The sequence below is a fragment of the Chiloscyllium punctatum genome, chromosome 8 (assembly GCF_047496795.1).
Source record: "Chiloscyllium punctatum isolate Juve2018m chromosome 8, sChiPun1.3, whole genome shotgun sequence".
Taxonomy (NCBI): domain Eukaryota; kingdom Metazoa; phylum Chordata; class Chondrichthyes; order Orectolobiformes; family Hemiscylliidae; genus Chiloscyllium; species Chiloscyllium punctatum.
The window spans coordinates 48,103,911-48,124,798 of NC_092746.1; the positions used below are offsets into that span (position 1 = coordinate 48,103,911).

The 20,888-nt window shown below is 41.2% G+C and overlaps 1 protein-coding gene across 2 annotated transcripts in view; it reads right to left on the reverse strand.

The window, feature by feature from the left end:
• The window catches only part of hepacam2 (HEPACAM family member 2), a 107,902-nt gene that overhangs the window by 31,392 nt on the left and 55,622 nt on the right, over positions 1-20,888 (reverse strand). Inside the window, exon 5 of one of the 2 annotated variants that reach the window (XM_072574951.1) lies at positions 14,895-15,020. The exons of the other annotated variant lie outside the window; for it this stretch is intronic. Within the exon in view, the coding sequence (XP_072431052.1) occupies positions 14,895-15,020 (126 nt within the window). The remainder of the gene's footprint in view (positions 1-14,894; positions 15,021-20,888) is intronic. 2 annotated transcript variants of the gene reach the window in all.

Consider the following 20,888-nt stretch of genomic DNA (forward strand, 5'->3'; position numbering starts at 1 on the left):
CCTAAATAGAGGAGGCCACATCGGGTGCAGCAGATGCAATAAATGATGTGTGTGGAGGTGCAGGTGAATTTGTGGCGAATATGGAAGGATCTCTTGGGGCCTTGGAGGGAAGTAAGGGGGGAGGTGTGGGCGCAAGTTTTACATTTCTTGCGGTTGCAGGGGAAGGTGCCGGGAGTGGAGGTTGGGTTGGTGGGGGGTGTGGACCTGACGAGGGAGTGATGGAGGGAGTGGTCTTTTCGGAACGCTGATAGGGGAGGGGAGGGAAATATATCCCTGGTGGTGGGGTCCGTTTGGAGGTGGCGGAAATGACAACGGATGATACGATGTATATGGGGGTTGGTGGGGTGGTAGGTGAGGACCAGTGGGGTTCTGTCCTGGTAGCGATTGGAGGGGCGGGGCTCAAGGGCAGAGGAGCGGGTAGTGGAGGAGATGTGGTGGAGAACATCGTCGTTCACGTCTGGGGGGACATTGCGGTCGTTGATGAAGGAGGCCATCTGGGTTGTACGGTATTGGAACTGGTCCTCCTGGGAGCAGATGCGGCGGAGACGAAGGAATTGGGAATATGGGATGGCATTTTTACAGGGGGCAGGGTGAGATGAGGCGTAGTCTAGGTAGCTGTGGGAGTCGGTCAGTTTATAGTAAATGTCCGTGTTGATTCGGTCGCCCGAGATAGAAATGGAAAGGTCTAGGAAAGGGAGGGAGGAGTCTGAGATGGTCCAGGTGAATTTGAGGTCGGGGTGGAAGGTGTTGGTAAAGTGGATGAACTGTTCAACCTCCTCATGGCAGCACGAGGTAGCGCCGATACAATCATCGATGTAGCGGAGGAAAAGGTTGGGGGGTGGTGCCAGTGTAGCTGCGGAAGATGGACTGTTCCACATATCCTACGAAGAGGCAGGCATAGCTGCGGCCCATGCGGTTGCCCATGGCTACTCCTTTGGTTTGGAGGAAGTGGGAGTATTGGAAAGAGAAGTTGTTGAGGGTGAGGACCAGTTCAGTCAGTCGAAGGAGGGTGTCAGTGGAAGGGTACTGGTTGGTTCGACGGGAAAGGAAGAAGCGGAGGGCTTTGAGTCCTTTGTGATGGGGGATGGAGGTGTACAGGTGCTCAAGTAAGGAGAATGTACACAGTCGTTAAGATTGTCATCATCTTCAGGCTTGATTAAACTCAGTATTCATTGTTGCTTATAGTGCAAGTAGTATTTTCTTGGATTAGAGTTTTAAGTACCTGCTGCTTCATAGACTTGAGCACAAAATCTATGATTGGAAGTCTCATCTTTTTGGATGTTGACCGAAGACACAGTTTAGATGGATGTTTGGATGTTTCTGTGTCTAACAGTCTACTAATAACCGGCATCACAATGCAGATTAACTGACTATTTATCTTATTTGCTTTTTGGAGACTTTGTTATGTGTAAATTGGATGCTATCTCTGTATACAAAACTGCGACTACAACTTGGAGACAACCTGACAGCAGGATTGGTGCTTTACAATATCAAAACACACCAGGGTAGAAATTAGATGTCTTTTTACAAATGATTTCAGTAAGGCTAATTTCAGAAACCAATATCCTCTTCACAAAAGGTTGACATTTGAAAGATGCCAAATAAAGTAGGTAGTTGGCTTGCCAGTTCAGGTTATAACTCAGTCCTAAAGCAATTTCATTCACATGCTTCATTTTCTGGAAAAGTCCTCTGCATTACAATCTCTCTTGTTTCATGCTTCATTGACTACAGTTTAACTAAAAAACTTAATCACTCAAATTCTATTCCAGGCTGCACACCATCCCAATACACTGATCTGCTCAATCTTCTTTCAATTACAATGTAATTAAACCCTCACAACCTTCTGATGTCCCCTATCTACGATAGGTCTGAACCTACATGTCATCTTCGACTTTTCCAAATCTAGTTTCCCAACGTCGTTTTCCTTGCTACACTGTTGGTTTCATATCAGTTCAACAATATCTGGTTAATTCTATCCCAAACTTCCTCTGCCATCATCAAAATTCTCTCAAAACTACCTCTTTGACTGGGCCTTCGGTCCTGTTCTTCAACAATTTCACCAGCGCTGCTGAGAGTTAATCTCTGGAAAGAACTCCATCTCAGTGTTCATGTTACCACAGTTAACATAGTAACAGAATATTCACCTTGATGGCAGCTAAAGTGCAATGTTAGAAGAACACTTTAGAAGATGCTTAGTGGCAAATGCTCCATAAAATTCTACTGAGTTAACTCTAGATGACATTATTGTTGAGGCAACTACATCACTGAGTCAATGTCAGAAGCCTACATGAGAGTAGTAGACTCTCAGTTCAAATCAGTTCAAACAACTTTAACTCAAGTTGCAGCACAGCAACCTCCTTGTTAGAAGCAAGATCTATTCAAAAGGAGTATAAATGATTAGCTGTCCAATTAGTGTGATTTTGCACAACATACCCATTAGTTTAATATAAAATGTGAGGTTCCTGAATTGACCTGAACCTAATGGTTGAAAAACAGCAGCATTTTACTAACCGTGTAATTTAATTGTGCTGTAATAGCAGTTCCTAACCAATGTGCAAACAGGACTGCCAGGAATGTTGGGACTTTTCAAATCTCTCCTTCACTGAATCATCACTCAATTTTGACATTCTGATTTTGAAGAAGAGGCACGAAATGCAAGGATGATGTGCAAACTCTATCTGTTTTCTACTTTTGGTACAGACATTTTAAGTTAATTTGAAATAAATTATATTGCAATCCACAGTTAGCACCATCACTGATTTGGTGTATTTTGTCCAGTTGCAACTATTTCACTCCCAGCACTGCAAAATGAAAAGAAACAGTTGCCCCAGCTATAAAGTAAACCAGTACAGTGCATTTCAGTTAGTTACAGCTCAGAAATAGTTCTGTAAAGGTTTCTGCAATTACTGTAATTGCACAGCAAGCATATAAGTACAAGCCACAATGGGGAAGGTAAAATTCAAAATAGGTTGGCAAGCTATTGACTTCATTGCAGAATTCTAATAATTAAACACTTCAATTCACAAACCAACAATTCATTGAGCCAAAAAAATAGTTAAACTCTTCACTGATTTAGGAAATGAAAATTTGAGAAAATGTAACTCTCAGCTTTGTCCAAATACAACCAGAAAGACCCTAAAAAGATCTCCAGATTCATAGAGGAGTCATTCAACATAAGTGTCAACTTCAAAACTCACAGACTTGTGTTTATATCCTACAGGCAGCAATCAAGTCAAACAATTTATCAGTTGTTAGCAGGTGATGGTGCAGAGGTACATAGATCGAGTTCCAAAAAAAATGTGGTTGAACGATTCATAGAATTGGTAATAGCTTCGTTACCAATCAAATCATTCCAAAGAACACTCTTCAACAAAGCGAAAAGACACATAATTGATGTAATATTGGAATAAGGATTGCAGGACAGAAACACCTCCAAGCTCTGGACTCAGCAATAATAATTGCAATGGTGATCAAAGTCAATTCGAGTTGATCAAAAACCATCCGAGTCATGCGTGAGGTGCTATTTCTCCCATGCAGTGAAGCAATACCTAACTATCCACAATATACAAGTAATATGCCTTTGCTTTGGACAAAGATATGCACAATATCTCATCATCAGAAACAGCTCAAAATGTAGCAGCAAGCTCAATAATTCATGACAATTGTTGAGACGAAGTCCAACATAAAGAATGTGACCAAGGTTACACCCATGAAGTGCAACCTTTTAGACAAAGTTCAAGAAATAACTGGAACAAAGTAGCTCCCCACCCCTCCAACCGTAACAAGTACAGACGCCCCTGGTGCTCACCTTCCACCCTACAAACCTTCGCATCAACCAAATCATCCACCGACATTTCCGCCACCTCCAAAAAGACCCCACCACCAGGGATATATTTCCCTCCCCACCCCTTTCCGCCTTCCGCAAAGACCGTTCCCTCCGTGACTACCTGGTCAGGTCCACACCCCCCTACGACCCACCCTCCCATTCTGGCACTTTCCCCTGCCACCGCAGGAACTGTAAAACCTGTGCCCACACCTCCTCCCTCACCTCTATCCAAGGCCCTAAAGGAGCCTTCCACATCCATCAAAGTTTCACCTGCACATCCACCAATATCATTTATTGTATCCGTTGCTCCCGATGTGGTCTCCTCTACATTGGGGAGACTGGGCGCCTCCTTTAGGGAACATCTCCGAGACACCCGTACCAATCAACCAAACCGCCCTGTGGCCCAACATTTCAACTCCCCCTCCCACTCTGCCGAGGACATGGAGGTCCTGGGCCTCCTTCACCGCCGCTCCCTCACCACCAGACGCCTGGAGGAAGAACGCCTCATCTTCCGCCTCGGAACACTTCAACCCCAGGGCACCAATGTGGACTTCAACAGCTTCCTCATTTCCCCTTCCCCCACCTCATCCTAGTTTCAAACTTCCAGCTCAGTTACTGTCTCCTTGACTTGTCCGACCTGCCTATCTTCTTTTCTACCTATCCACTCCACCCTCTCCTCCTTGACCTATCACCTTCATCCCCTCCCCCACTCACCCATTGTACTCTATGCTACTCTCTCCCCACCCCCACCCTCCTCTAGCTTATCTCTCCATGCTTCAGGCTCACTGCCTTTATTCCTGATGAAGGGCTTTTGCCCGAAACGTTGATTTCGCTGCTCGTTGGATGCTGCCTGAACTGCTGTGCTCTTCCAGCACCACTAATCCAGTATTTGATTTTCAGCATCTGCAGTCATTGTTTTTACCTTCCAGTCCTAACCAAACCATACATGTGGTTGGTCTCATGTACAACAGTGAAGAAGAGCTGAAACAGTTAGGAAGATCAAACTTAAGTATTTCAGAAAAAAATGAATAGTGTAAACTGAGCCAAATCATCAGAGATACAAGTACTAATTCTACCCGATTACAAATCCTGGTAGCGATGTATGCAGGTAAATGGCAGTGTGGAGAAGCCTACACATAATAAGATCATTGATTATAATAGATCCAATATTCCATGTATTGGCATTGTTAACCACAAATGTCAAAATGGTTCTTCTGGATGGTCATCAGAAATTTTGTACAGTTTCAAAACAATCAGTCCAGCTATCATTAGTTTGCCGACGTGCATGGATCTTTGCGTGCTAGTGACTCAGTAAGCAGCAAAAACATCCATTGTGAAACCAAGGGTCACAGACAACAGAACTGAATCCATCCATAACTTCATAGGTCTATATCCAGATTAGTTTGATCTCACTGGAAATTTACAGTGATGGATGATGATCATCTTAAAGATGATATTGAGTCAAGTATGAACCCTCATCACAATACAGTATCCATATACATGACAAACTCAAAATAGAACTAGCTGGCCTTCAATGATTTTTTAGTTTTTCTGTTTTTGTTGTACATAGTTTTTATAAGTTTTAAAGATCTGTTGGATGTAGTTATTTTAGTCTGCATAATTTTTGGGTTTTATGGATTCTGGTGCATTAAAGCTCAGCGATCTGTAGTTTGGGTTCGTCCTGTCTGGAGTCTAAATAGTGCTGTGGAAGGTTATGGTTAAGGATGTGTTGAAGTGGTGCACCTGGAATATTAAAAGGAGTCACACACCTGTCAAAAGGAAGAAGGTACTTTCCAGCCTTAAAAGGGAGAGGATGGATGTTGCCTTATTACAAGAAACACACTTGGATGATGCAGAGCATTTGAAGCTGCAACAGAATGGGTATGACCGGGTTTATTTTTAATCTTTCAATGAAAGGGGTAGAGGGGTGGCCAATTTAGTACACAAATTGCCCAAAGGCGTGCTGATATCTTTTTTTGCAAGCGAAACAATTAAGGGATTTGTGTGCTGAATTGGGGTTGGTAGATGTCCAAACACCTTCACCTTACTGGCTGGGACTTCACGCTATTTTCGAACCCACATAAATGCCACACCAGGATGGATCTTTTTCTGATCCCCGCAGCACATCTGGACTGGGTGGTGTCATGTACAATTAGCAATATCACTATTTTCCATCACACCCCAGTGTATTTAATGGTTAAGAGTAAGGATACAGTGGTAGGCTTGTGGCACTGGTGACCGAACCCCTTCATCCTTAAGGATAGCAAGTTTATTGAATCCTTTTCTACTGAGTTCAGGGCCTTCTTAGATATTAATTCAGATCTGGCCAGTAGCTCATCCATTCTTTGGGAAACAGCTAAAAACCTATGCTAGGGGGTTGATACCTCCCATTTAGTCAATAAGAAGCGAGAGATGGGTGAGCAGCAACGCTTGCTTGAGATACATCTGAAAGTAGCTGAAAAGACATAATTTGACAATTTGCCCTTGCTGGTTAAACTGCAGAGGATCATGGCCCTCTGGTCTACACTGAACTCCATGCTTACACGGACAGCCAAGAGGGAGCTGACATTTGCAAGTCAAAGGCTATTTGAGCATTATGCTGGGCAATTACCAAGGGTACCTTGCTAGGAAAAGGAGTGGCCCCCAAGCCATTACCTCGATAAGAGAGAACCCTGGAAATTTGACCTACGATTTAAATGGATTAATGCAGCATTCTGGAAATTTTACTCTGAATTATACCATTCTGAAAGCTGTGAGAGTGGGCGGTTACGATGGAGTCCTTTTTTAAGAACTTGGGCCTTCTGGCAGTGACCTCTGAACAAGAGTTTCTCCTCAGAGCCCCAGTGTCAGAGCAGGAGGTGCAGGAGGCTGTGAGGCAGCTCCAGAATGGGAAGGCACCGGGTCCTCAAGGGCTCCTCAGTGAGTTATATAAAGAATTTATAAGTATATTGTCAGGGCCGACGATTAGTACGTTTAATGACTCACATAGTTGTGCCTCCTCCCACCATCTCTAAGAAAGGTGAACATCTTTCTCATTCTTAAAAAAGGAGAGGCCCTGGAGGATTGTGCTTCCTCTAGGCCCATTTCACTCCTGAATTTTGACTTCAAAATTCTATTCAAGACTCTGGCATTAAGGCTAAAAACTCTACTGCCCTCCATTATTAAGGAGGACCAGATGGGGTTCATAAAAGGTCACAGATCGAAGGATAATATCAGGAGATTACTTAACATGATCCAAGTATGTCAACAGCAATCGATACAGGGATTGGTGATCTATTTCGATGCAGAAAAGGCATTTGATGGGGTTGAGTGGCCATATCTTTTTCACACTTTGAAGCGGTTTGACCTGGGAGAGGCTTTCATCAGGTGGGTGGAGGTTTTGTATACTGATCCTATTGCCGCAGTCCTCACCAATAGTGTACGGTCAAGCAATTTTAATATTTGTAGGGGCAGTCAACAGGGCTGTTCCTTGTCACCATTGCTTTTCATATTGGTGATCGAACCGCTGGCAGAGGCAATATGCAGGGATCCCAATATAACCATTCCAGAAGTGGGGACAAAGTCATATAAGATCGCACTGTATGCAGATGACGTCCCTGTCTTCTTATCAAACCCAACAGTTTCAGTGCCCCATCTGCTAAAATGCATCAACTTATTTGGTGGCTTCTCGGGTTATAAGATCAATTTTGCAGGTCAGAGGCCATGCCCATGGGTGGTCTCCTGAGATTGCCTAATCCTGAAGGCTGATCTCAATTCCCCGTTAGGTGGTCACAGGAGGGCTTTCTCTACTTCGGCATATTTATTACTCCCATTTTTTGATTGGCTATTAAAACCAATTTTGCCATTTATTCGATAGAATCAAGCAGGACCTTCATAGATGGGAGGTACTTCGGATCTCTTGGTTCGGTGGGATAGCTCTCATTAAAATGAACATTCTGCCCCGCCTGTTGTAAATTACGCGAATGCTTTCTCTGCTTTTTACTAAGCAAATATTTAGCAGACTGAACGGATGGTTTAGTTCTTTTGTTTGGTATCACAAGTGGCCCCTAATTAAATTGACTTAAATTGCAGTTACCTTTACAGGTTATCAAAAACTATCAGTTAAGCTCATTGCTATCTTACATGAATGATTGTGCCCAGGTGGACCCTTACTCACTTTGGTTGGACATCGAAGCATCTCAGGTGAGATGCCCTCTTGTTAGCCTGCTGTTCTTAAAAAAATGAGAACAGTTAAGGAATATTGCCATAGCCCAATAGTCATCATGGAGGGCAATGCACCAGGGTGAGGGCAATATTGCCAAAACATCATTTTGACACCCATATTTGGTACACCGGGCTTTCAGCCAGAGATGATAGACTCTGGGTTTAATCTATAGGCAGCTAGGGGCATGTCTTGTCTGGGTGACTCATTCCAAGGGGACATACTGATGTCTTTTGACCAGTTGGCTTGGAAATATGAATTGCCCAGTAGGGACCTTTTTTGTTTCTTTCAAATTAAAAACTTCATACAAAAAGAGATCACCCTTCTAACTGATCCTTATAGGTCTGACATGGAGAAGAGGGTGTTGAGTGCTGAGGGTACATTATCTGTTAGCAACCCTTATCATCTATTGGGAGAGGTCCCTTGGATAATGGCTTTGTAGGATATGGGAGAGGGAGCTGGACGTTGAGATCTCTTCTAAAATATGGGAGGAGACCTGGAAAAATGCAAGAAGGATCTCAATTTGCAACAGGACTCACGCCTTGCAATTGAAGATTCTCCACAGGGTCCATCTGATCCCAGACCGCCTTGCTAACTTTAAAGCGGGAGCATCTCCAATGTGTCCTAAATGTAAAGTGAGCATGGGCACGCTTACTCATTATCTTTGGTCCTGCCACAGACTGCGGGCATACTGGAGCGCTGTGGTAGATGAAATAGAGAAGGACCTGGGGACGGAGGTGGAGATGGACCCAGTATCTCTTCTTCTTGGCTTTGTTAACTCTCTTTCATTAGATACACACAAACAAAAAGGCTTTTCGCTATCCTCACTTTTTGTGCTGGATAAACCATTCTGTTAGAGTGGGTGTCGGACAATCCCCCAGGACTGGTGGGCTGGTGTAAGCTAGTCATGGAGCATATCCCCTTGGACTTTATGACGAGTATGGCGCACCATAAAACTGAGAATTTCTATCAGAAGTGACAGCCCTTTTTGGACTACCTAGGTACAGATCTGTCTGCCATACTAATAAGAGCCCTTATGTAGCCATGGCAATTCTAAGTAATGGGTTTGGTATCCAGAGAGAGCAACTACAAACATATGAATATGTATAAACTTATGCACTTGATGATCGAGGGCTATTGCTTTGTTTTGCTGAGCTGTGTTAGGGTTGTTATTATTATTGTTAAGATTTTCCTTTTTTAGCTTAGTTATTAGTATTTATTTATGTAATTAACGGTTTTGTTTTTTAATATTGTTTTGAATTGTTTGGTTTTGTATTTGCTTTCCTCTCAGGATCCTTCTGCTAGGATGGCCACCAACATATCTTTAAATCTTGAAAGGTGCTTTCTTATCTTGGAAATTAATACTCCAGGAAATATAACCCATGTAAACCTACCATCCTGGGAGCAGATGTATCTCAGAAAGAACTTGATGTATGCCTGTTGCTGGAAAAAAATGTCAATTGCATTTGGATCCAAAGTCTTCACAGGCAAACGATTTCAACATCAAAAAGAAAACTCTGGCACTGATATTTGGAATACAACAATTCCATGCATACCTTCCTGGCAAACACTGTGTAGTTCAGGTTGATCACGACCATTGGAAATGACTTGTAGGTTGTGCTTACAAGTGCACCAGCATAGCTCCTATGTCTTTCTATCAAAATTCAAAGTTATGCGTTTAAAATGTAGTACAAAACTGAGATCACAGATGATAACCTCGTGCTCTGTTGGATCTACAGGCAGATGTCAGTCGATATGAGGTCAAGGACAATCTTCACATTGATCATAACCAAAAGAATAAATTCAACATTCTACATCTTATGTCAATCAGCTCCAAGAGATGGAACACACTATCATTAGTGTGTGATCTGAATGTATACAACTCTCCTTCAAAACACTGAAGGACTTTGATGGAGCACACTTTGATGGACTGAAAGGCTTGGAGCATTGACAGGCTTGCCAGGAGCTGACTGTCACTGCCAAGAACCAGGGAAGAGTTCATCTCTACTTGGCAAAGCTTTACACAGAACATGGAGATCAGGCTTTCCAGTAAATTGGAAGTGAAGGCTCAATCTTTGACAGTACTTGCTGATTCAGCCATGATTCAGCATCTGACAGCAGATGTCACAGCTTCAATTTCAGCATATGTAATAGCCAGCCAATTTCCCAGTGCTGCAGTTGGACGTTGAGATTCAAGTCATGATATTTCTACTCAATGTCATGCAAGCTCAGCATAACGTCCTGTGGATTCAGCCAGCTGTCATCTGGATGTGATAACAATTCTCAAAATGCCAAGTGGCATCTCCAACAACACCAGCAATCATGGCACTGGTAGAAACATGAATGCTACTATGCTGAGAGAGAACAACAGATGACTGGAACTGCTTAGGAGCCATTCCATGGAATGGCAGGGACTCTCATAAACATGCTATTCTTCCTCAGCATGATAACATTCATCCTCCTACCAATGCCACTCTTGCCAAGGTGGTGCAGTCCAAAGCCATGCCCTCATGGGCACAAGCTGCTTGAGTGCTACAAGAACATTTACAGTTTCCCCCACTGAAAGATTGGAGCCTTCCATACACGACACTGCAGTCCCTGGGTTAGCATTGTAGAGGAAAACTAGACCAGGCAGAAAAGCTATCGGACAGGCCCTGAGAGGAAGTACAATAATGAATAGTTGCACACCATACGTATTATTCTCAGCACTGTTGAATAAAGTTGGTATGGAATGGTTAATTTGCTGTATATTTATTTCAGGATTTTGGTGAAGAAGACATTGAACCAAACATTTTCAGACATTGAATGATGTTGTTGAGGAAGTTGTTAGAATTATGTGAGATTGACAGTAAGGACATTCCTTGCAGGAAGAACCAAAAATCCCACTTTTAGCCAAGTGTTGAACAGCAAGAGAAGATTCTCATGAGTGAGCAGTGACAGGCCTGTTTATACACTTTACAAGCTTCACTATTACGCCATCTCACCTCATTGCTTTGCACTTAGGGATCTCTTCATGTGAACCTGAGTCTAATGAGATGCTCGTGGTCATTCTATCTAAAGCCGTAATGTCCCAAATCTCCCTTCCTTTATTCCTCCTTGTGAGTTGGCTGCCAAACTCCTGGTTATAAGCATTGCACCCATTTCATTAACAAGTACATATTAATGCAAGGGAACCTTTCTGGTTGCTGTGTTGAGAGCTGGTACTAATATACCAATGAATGGGTAGTCACTGAGTTTCTGCAACATTGGGAAACCCACTCTCTTGGCAAAGTCAGAGTCATAGAGATGTACAGCACAGAAACAGAACCGTCAGTCCAACTCATCCATGCTGACCTGATATCCAAACATAATCTAGACGCATTTGCCAACACCCGGCCCATATCCCTCCAAATCCTTCCTATTCATATATCCATCCAAATGCCTTTTAAATGTTGTAATTGTACTAGTCTCCACCACTTCCTCTGGCAGCCCATTCCATACACGTACCACGCTCTGCATGAAAAGATTGCCCCTTAGGTCTCTTTTATATCTTTCCCCTCTCACCCTAAACCTATGCCCTCTAGTCCTGGACTCCCCCACCTCAGGGAAAAGACCTTGTTTATTTATACTTTCCATGCCCTTCATGATTTTATAAATCTCTATAAGGTCACCCCTCAGCCTCCAACACTCCAGGAAAAACAGCCCCAGCCTATTCAACCTCTCCCTTTAGCTCAAATTCTCTAACCCTGGCAACATCCTTGTAAATCTTTTCTGAACCCTTTCAAGTTTCATAACATCTTTCTGATAGGAAGGAGACCAGGATTGCACGCAATATTCCAAAAGTGGCCTCTGATTTCTCATGATATAAAGGGCCTCAGTGACCTTGACACAGTGATGCACAACGAACTGAGAAAAGTTGATAATTTGCCAGTCCCAGCGTAGAAGGATCCTCCAGATTGGAAACTGAGGGCTATGGTGACCTGATTGCACATTGTCAGCAGTAGCTTTACCATGATGGGTGGTTTCCACACAATTTGAGGAAGTGGCAGAGTTCACTGACTGGACTCATGGTGAAGTATAACTGCTATAGATATAGCATATAGCCGGCTTTGATGCCAATAAGAATATGTTCTCAGTAAACCCTAGTGGTTAAGGGGCTCTGTTGAAAGACTCCCTTCTGCTACCTCTGTTTCCCACAATACCTGAAACATCTCCAGTCTATTACAATCACAGTCAGAACTCATACAACAACAGGTTATAGTCCAACAAATTTATTTAAATTTCAAGCTTTCAGAGCACTGCTCCTTCATCAAGTGAAGTCACTTCACCTGACAAAGCAGCAGCGTTCTGAACGCTTGTGATTTTAAATAATCCTGTTGCACTATAATCTAGTGTCATGTGAGATTAGATTAGATTACTTACAGTATGGAAACAGGCCCTTCGGCCCAACAAGTCCACACCGCCCCGCCGAAGCACAACCCACCCATTCCCCCTACATTTACCCCCCTACCTAACACTACGGGCAATTTAGCATGGCCAATTAACTGACCTGCACATCTTTGGACTGTGGGAGGAAACCAGAGCACCTGGAGGAAACCCACGCAGACACGGGGAGAATGTGCAAACTCCACACAGTCAGTCGCCTGAGTCGGGAATTGAACCCGGGTCTCTGGCGCTGTGAGGCAGCAGTGCTAACCACTGTGCTACCGTGCCGCCCATGACTTTGTCAACCCCAGGACAACATTGGCATCTTCACATCATGTGAGAATCATAGAATTGCAACCCAACCTGTAACTATTTCTCCGTTGACTGACAGCAAGTTTTCTGTACAGACACCTATAAAATGTACCCCACTCTACTTCAGACAAATGTCCAGAACCACTCTCTTCTCAGTGAAAGAATACATGTGCGATTCTCCAGTAACATAGTTCACAGTTCCACCTTTAACTCTGCAGTAGCAAATGGAAATCAGAAATACCCCAAAGGACTGACAACATAGCTTGTCCATTTAATTTGCTTCCCCAATGCACTTGCAGGATGGCTGCACTATTGTTCTTTCCAATGTAGTGATAAGCATATGTCATGGTGGAATCTGGCATGATCTGTTTAAATTCTACATTTCTGAATGATGAATTTTAGACATATTTTCTTTCTTGTGAAGAATGCTTCAAGTATTCAAGCAGTTTTTAAAAAATCATAGAATGTCAATATAGTTTGTGATGACTTGTGATTGTTCAACTTAGCAATTGCTGACAATTCTACAAATCCTTTGTCCAATGTGACAATACTGTGGCTTTAAGAGGTGTATTTTGTCCTGTTTTTCTGTATGAAGAGAGGTTAAGACAGAGGTGTTGAGTGATCTGTTCCAAGCCACTGAAGTACCAGCTTGTCGAGGCTTGAAGTTTTTTAAAGTTGGAACAATAGAAGCAACATGAACGGGTGGGGTCACCCTCCCACAGAACAAGGGTTTTAGTTTAGCTTTCAGTAGTCATTGGGGTTTTTTGGAAGCTGATTGTGAAAGATGTTACATCTCTCTCTTTCTTTGCTACAACTTGAGGTCTTTTCCTGCTGCTAGAATTGCATGTGAGACAAATCTATTTTACTGAATTTACCTTTGCCAAGGATGTGTTTATGGGATGTTACTATATTTGAACAGTTTCTATCTAGTAGTTAAAAAAACCTATTATTCTATTAAATTTTCCAATAGAATTAAAATTAGACCCATTCTTCTTTTGTTTGAAAGTTAACTTGTTGCATCACCATAATCTTACCAGACCATGGGGGCTGCTCTCTCATTAGAGAGAAGTGACTGGTGGTGATTTAACCTTAGGGCCACCAGACCTCAGGCAAGGGAAGAGGTTGAGAAGGAGAGTCCTTCAGGGTAACCATCAAACTGGTGACAGGAATTGGACCCACACTGTAGGCATTACACTGCGCTATAGACCAACAATCCAGCCAATGTATTGAAAATGTATTTAACATTGCCTGAACCTTTGCAACTGCAATGCTCGTCAAACTTCTGGATACTTCTTCAATGAAAGGCCAAACATTCAATTATACTATACAGAGTATGTCAGCACTGACCAAAACAACGGACAAAAGAATTTATATAATTAATTATATAAACTCCAATTATTCAGTACATCTCCCATGACATAAACTTTTTACTTACAACATAGATTTACAGCTCATCGGCCAACTGCAAACTACAGAAGTTATACATGAGGTGCAACCAGCCTTACAAATAGAAGTAACAACATATTGGACAGGAAATCTTTGCTAACCTGCCTATTTTAGCTTTATTGAGTTTATAATTTAAAATAAATACCTTCCCACCTGTCTTGAAGCCACTGTCTTGTGTTAATGTATGGTAAACAGTGCACCAGCTGCCTTTCAGTACCTGACCTACTTTCTCATTCTTCAAGTTTGAGTCGAGATAATGAGTACCTGAAAGCTATCTGATTAAGGAATGGATCGTTGCCTAGTTTGATTCTGCTTTGACCCAACTTACACTTGCCAGCAAGAAGCAATAAACCCTATTTTGGTTTTGTTTCTCTCCCACTTCACTCAAAGAACTAAAATTTTTTTTTAACACCCAACCACCACTCTAGGTGAAATAAGCTAACGTAGTAAAAACACTGGCTACTTCCTGACCTGATCCCTGAGTCCAGGTAATACATTTACTCAGAACCATCAGTACAGCTTTACAAGAAAAACAAATGCCAAGAAAATGCTTGCAAATCTTGAGCAAACATCCTGAGGTAAATATGACAATAACAACCACATAAATACCAAAATTATTTTCATTCTTTCCAAATGTCTAGTGGATGACAAAGTTCTGAATGAATACCACAAAACTGAGCTTGATCTTAGTTGATAAGAGCATACCTTTTCGTGGAAAATATCTTCTCAGAAGAAAGTAAAGAAGTATACAGACAATCAGAGTCAGTGACATTCCAACAATTATTCCCAATGAATGAAGTGAACTTTCTTTTTGTTTCAGTTTTTCTTGACCTGTTAATGAAATATGATCACACAATGAGAAGATAATCAGTGAATGTACTTTGTGTCATTGCAGTGCACAGGAATTATAAACATTAATTGAGGACTGTGGAAATAAATAATGGTACTGGTGCAATTAAATTGGAAGATTAACAGAGAGTGAGATGAACAAGACATGCTTTGCATCCAAACTGAATTTACACTGGTGAAGTAGTTACTTGCTTGTGGCTGTGACAAATATTAGATGTGAATTCAGAAGTGGCTGAACAGTGCTGCTTTCTGGCTGCAATGGGATTCATTTACATTATTTTGTTAATTTTGTTGATAAAGTAGTTGCGAGTGTACACACAATCCTGATTTACTACTTTCAATCTATTACTGGCGTCCTAACTAGCAAAGAAATCCCAGACATTTTTCGTTCCCATTTAAGGTGACTTTCCCCAAATATTAATCCATTTTTGTTTAGATTAAATTCCCTACAGTTTGGAAACAGGCCCTTCGGCCCAACAAGTCCACACCAACTCTCCGAAGAGCAACCCACCCAGACCCATTCCCCTACATTTACCCCTGACTAATCCACCTACACTATGGGCAATTTAGCATGGGCAATTAACCTAACCTGCACATCTTTGGACTGTGGGAGGAAACCGGAGCAAACCCACACAGACACGGGGAGAATGTGCAAACTTCACACAGACAATTGCCTGAGGCGGGAATTGAACCTGGGTCCCTGCCATTGTGAGGCAGCAGTGCTAACCACTGAGCCACCATGTTGAATAAACTTTTAATAGAAAATGTTTTTTACATAGTCATAGTGTCACATTCAGTCCATTGAGCAGTATGAGTTTAGAGATTGAGGAGGCAGAACTGAAGAGCATCGATCAATTTCAACATAAGTGATATGGGTTGAACAGCCTTCTTCACTTTTCCTTCCATTCTTTGCTTTTTATCAGTTACAAAAACCAGGAGCAGTTGAGACTATGCTGCAAGTATTCCAGATATGTGCCTGGTGAGACAGTATAGAAAATGCCCTTTTTAATGGATGAGTGCAATGATCAGTGGACAGTTCTAATTCGAGTTGTCATCAGGCAAATAGTCAATTGCTGGGTTATCACTGTCTCTGCTAAAACGTCTATTATGAGCAAGCCAAATTTTTACTAAACTCACCCAGAATTCAGTGCAGGATTTGAAGTAGGTAATACTTACCCAAAAAGAGAGTCTGTGCTTGTGTGTTATACACTAAATAGTGACGTTGATAAAGAATAGGGAATTGAAAAGCTATGGGGCAATTTTTACTGCAATACATCTCTGGGAAAGCCAGATAAAATAAAAGGCTTATTAAACTCAGACTAATAATAAAATCAAAATGAAAACAAGGTGTTAATCTAGTGTAAACTAGTCTCAACCTAAATACAGACCCTCAAAATAGGAAGTATTTCATTTCATTCCAAGAGATTAACAATAATGTACATTTGCAATGCCCGTTATCTCTGTTGAGCAAATCTGTGTTCTACATTCATCACTTCTACTAATATCTTAATGATGGATTCTCCAGTCACTTTGACAGGTGAGTGGTCAGCAAAACAAGAAGACAGATTTAAAGTCTAGGCCGCTTTTGCTTCATGTTTGATGTGAGGCCAAACTTCAATTGCATAACCATTACAAACACTGCATGACAAGTCAGTATTAGATGACAGATTGAGTCATCCAGACCTGAAATGTTAGATTGCTCTCTCTCCATAGATCCCACCTGACCTGCTGTTATCTCCAGCATTTGTTGTTTTTAGATGATAGATCATTCTTGACATTGGTCCTGTGCTATGCTCACTTGTCCTGAAGACTCTTGACAGTGTTCCCTTCAAGTGTTGAAACATTTTAAAGATAGAAACTTCTCCACTTGAATGTATACTAGCCCCAGGTCACTTTGGCATGACAAGACGTCTGAAGAAAGACAGAGATCTTGCAATAACTTGCCCATAGCCATGTATTCCAGGATTCCAGAGTCTCAATACATAATATACCACTTCATTTAGTATAAAAGTTTCACTATTTTGGGAATGTCACCTCCAACTACACTGAATGACAAAAATGAACCATCACCTAGCAAGCGAGTTCAGCATTTGGCAAGCTGACTCACAGACTTTGGAAAAAGCATGCTGTTTCTTTCACAGCAAAGATCAAACTCTATGATGCATTGGTTCTTCCATTTTCATTTATTGGTGTGATATGTGGATAATATACTCGCACCACACCTACAGCCAGAAACATTCAATCTTCATGTCCTGAAGGTGGTTGCAACATTGGGTATGAGGGTAAATTCCCCAACATCATCTGCTCATCCGAGCTGAGCTTTACTGGGTCCGTCATGTGGTTAACGTGGAAGATTCCTGGATATTAATGTACTCTGTAACTAGGGTTCCTGCAGTCTTCAGGATATCCCAAACTTTGAAATAAAGACAATCTAAAAGCCATCCACAGAGCTTGCAAAGTGAAGACCTTATAATAATAAATACTCCAAGACTGTTTATATGAGTTATGAGCAAGCAACTTAGATTCACAACAGTAATTATTGTTTCCACATTATTTTCCACATTATTGATTGGCATTGTACTATTTAGTACATCTGTGAGAGAGCTTTTGCTGCAGTGTGAGATATGGAGCTATATTAAGATGACATACAGAGTTTTGGAGATGTGTCAATTTTGTTTATATGTCAAGTGATACCCATTTAAATAGCAAGAAGATTTTTGGCAATTAGACCTATGTTGTCTGCATTGAGATTACAATCACATTGGTCATTTTGTCTCAAACTCTGTGGTTCTGTTTGAAGTTGATTGGTTGCAACATGATTGAGTAGTGCAAATATTACCATGGAGTTCCTGCCTGCACTGATTGTAAAACACATGACCAACAATGAGCACCTGCTGTTTCTATTTACTCGTAAAATACACCTGCCCTGCAAAATGAAGCCTTCATCGAAACATAAGGTTAGTGTGAAAAGAGCAGCCGATTCATTGCTGACAATCAGTTTATATAATTCTCCTGAATGGTGGCAAAGTAATGAGAACCCAATTAGCCTATAATATTGCTTCTTATAATTGTTTCACTTTGACAATTTTTCATTGAAGACGTTGAAATAAGAGGCAGTGATCCTACCGAAAGAATATAAAACAAGAATGTATGCAATGCCATGCCCAGGGACCATGAAACTGTAAGTCCTAGGAGCTGAAGTAGGCCATTCAATCCATCAAGTCTGCACTGTCTCTTCATAAAATCACAGCTCATTTGATAATCACCCACTCCACTTTTCTGCCTTTCTTCACAATCTTGATTCAATTCCTCATTAAAAATGTGTTTATCCCAGCCTTGAATATATTTAATGACCTAGCCTCTGTGGCCTGCTTCAGTAAAGAATTCCACAGATTCAATATGGCCTAAGAGAAGAAATTTCTCCTCATTTTTATTCTGAGATTATGCCCTCTGGTCTTAGATTCTCCAACAGGGGAAAACAACCTTTCCATGTCTACCTTGTCAAGTGTGTAAAGAATCTTGTCTTTTTTCAATAATGTTGTCTTATTCTTCTTTATTCCAATGAGTACAGGTCCAACCTACTCAACCTCTCCTCGTAAGACAGCCCCTTCATACCAGCAGTGGATGCAGAATATGGAATGTAGCACTATAAGCAAGAATTTCTTTCATACGTGAAATGAGTTTGCACATTGAGTGACTAAGTAATAAAGTTAAGGAAGATCTCAAGTTAAAGCTCAAGTCTTGCACAGATCTTGATAGTCATATTATCATTGTCATTTGTCACTGGATGGAAGAGAAAAAATATCAGTTTGTGAGAGGTGTGACGACAGGGTCTCTCAGCATAGTCTGAGTCGTAGGTTGACTTGAGTGGGTTTGTGATCTGTAGTCTTTTTGGGACCTTCTCTGCTTTCTTGCATTTCTGCAGAAACTTGATGTCTGTGTCAATGTGCGCGATCTTCTTGGAGATCCTCTTCACTTTGAGTCGGCAGTCTTTGGTGTGAATGGTACCTGCACCTGACAAAGGGGCAGCACTCCAAAGCTTGTGAGATTTCAAATAAACCTGTTGGACTGTAACCTCGTGTTGTGTGATCTCTGACTCTGTCAGCACTTTATGCTAATTTATTACTGCCTGTGAGAAAGTGGTGGTGGAGGGAAGGAAATCTGCCATTCTTATTGACTAACTGCCTTCTGAACAATTAGCAATGGGGAGTTAACAAAGGTCTACATAGCAATGGCTACATCCCATGAACTAATAAAAATAAACTGGGGGTTGATAATTTGGGGCATTCTGTCTGAAACCATAAAAAACTGTGCAACCTTACTCAAGGGCCTGTCATGTAATGGGCAAGGTTCCAAAACAGTGGCTGCTCTGTCTTGAACAGTGTCAATCACCTTTAATGTTTTAGAAACTGCACTCATGAAGACAGATGAAGATTATTCTATCATAATTCTGACTTGTGTTTTATAGATGGTGGACTGGACTTGGAGACATCCAGAGATGTGGTGACCACAGAAATACTTGTAGTCTCTGGTCTGTTCTTAAAGCTACAGCCAGTGGTACCAGCACAGTTAAGTTTCTGGTGGATTTTAACCTCAAATATGTTGATGGTGGTTAATTCAGCAATGGTGGTTCATTGGAAATTAAGTAGACAGTGTTAAATTCTCTTGATAAAAGTAATTATCATCTGGCACTTGTGTGTCTCAAATGTTAATTGCTGGTTATTAGTCAAAATTTGAATATTGTCCAACTCTTGCTGCATGTCTGAGGAGTCAGAGTGATACTGAGCATTATCCAATCATTAGTAAAATCCTCATTTTAATCTTATAATGGAGATGTCTGGTTATAAAAAACTTCCCTGGGGAACTCCTGTAGTGATGTCCTTGGCTATCATACCTGTGTCAAATGTACTTTTTTTTTACTTCAATCAATTTATTATAAATCCACTTGCCCACCTATTTCCTTAACCTTTCATATGCTTCATGTATTAGTTTTCTAAATTATGTAAAACTTTGCCTTAGTAGTCACTTCAAATGAAGGAATAACCTCTACTTCTAAAGGGTTATTAGATTTGATTTATACTACGTCCAAAACCATGAGCTCTTACCTTATTAAGTAGCATAAAGTTGGTACCTTATCAAAAGCCTTCTAGAAATCCAAATATATTACATCTACAGCTTCCCCATCTATCCTGCTTGTTACCTCCTCAAAGATTCTATTAAGTGTGTCAGGCATGATTTCCCCTTTGTGAACCATGCTGACTCTGTTTGATTAAATCATGTATTTCTAAATGCTCTGATATTGTTTCCTTTATAATACGCTGTAACATTTTCTCAGGATTCTTGGATGATTAGTCCCAATGGCAACCATTATTTCTGCAGTCCCATCAGATCCAGGAACTTAATCAATCTGTAGCCCCATTAGTTTCCCACGTACTTTTTGTCAGAAATAGTTATTAAATTTATTTCCTCTTATTCTTTGCCCCCGACTTGGTACAGAATAACATATTCAATATTACATCATTATTTGAAATGCTGTTAGTGTCTTCTACTGTGAAGACTGATTCAAAATAGGTATTCAAATCTCTGCTGTTTCCAGTTTCCTCATTATTATTATTTGCCCAGCCTAATTCTCTAAGGGGTGTATGTTCCTTGGCTTCTCTCTTCCTTTTTAAATATTTAAATATGCTTTTGCTGTCCATCTTGACGTTAAGTTATTTGATATTACTCAAAGTTTATCCTTTCACTCTTTTTTTTAAATTTCCTTTTATTGATTTTTAACATTTTCCAAATCCTCTGGTTTACCACTAATCTTTACCAAATTGTATATTTTTCTTTCAATCTGATGCTGTT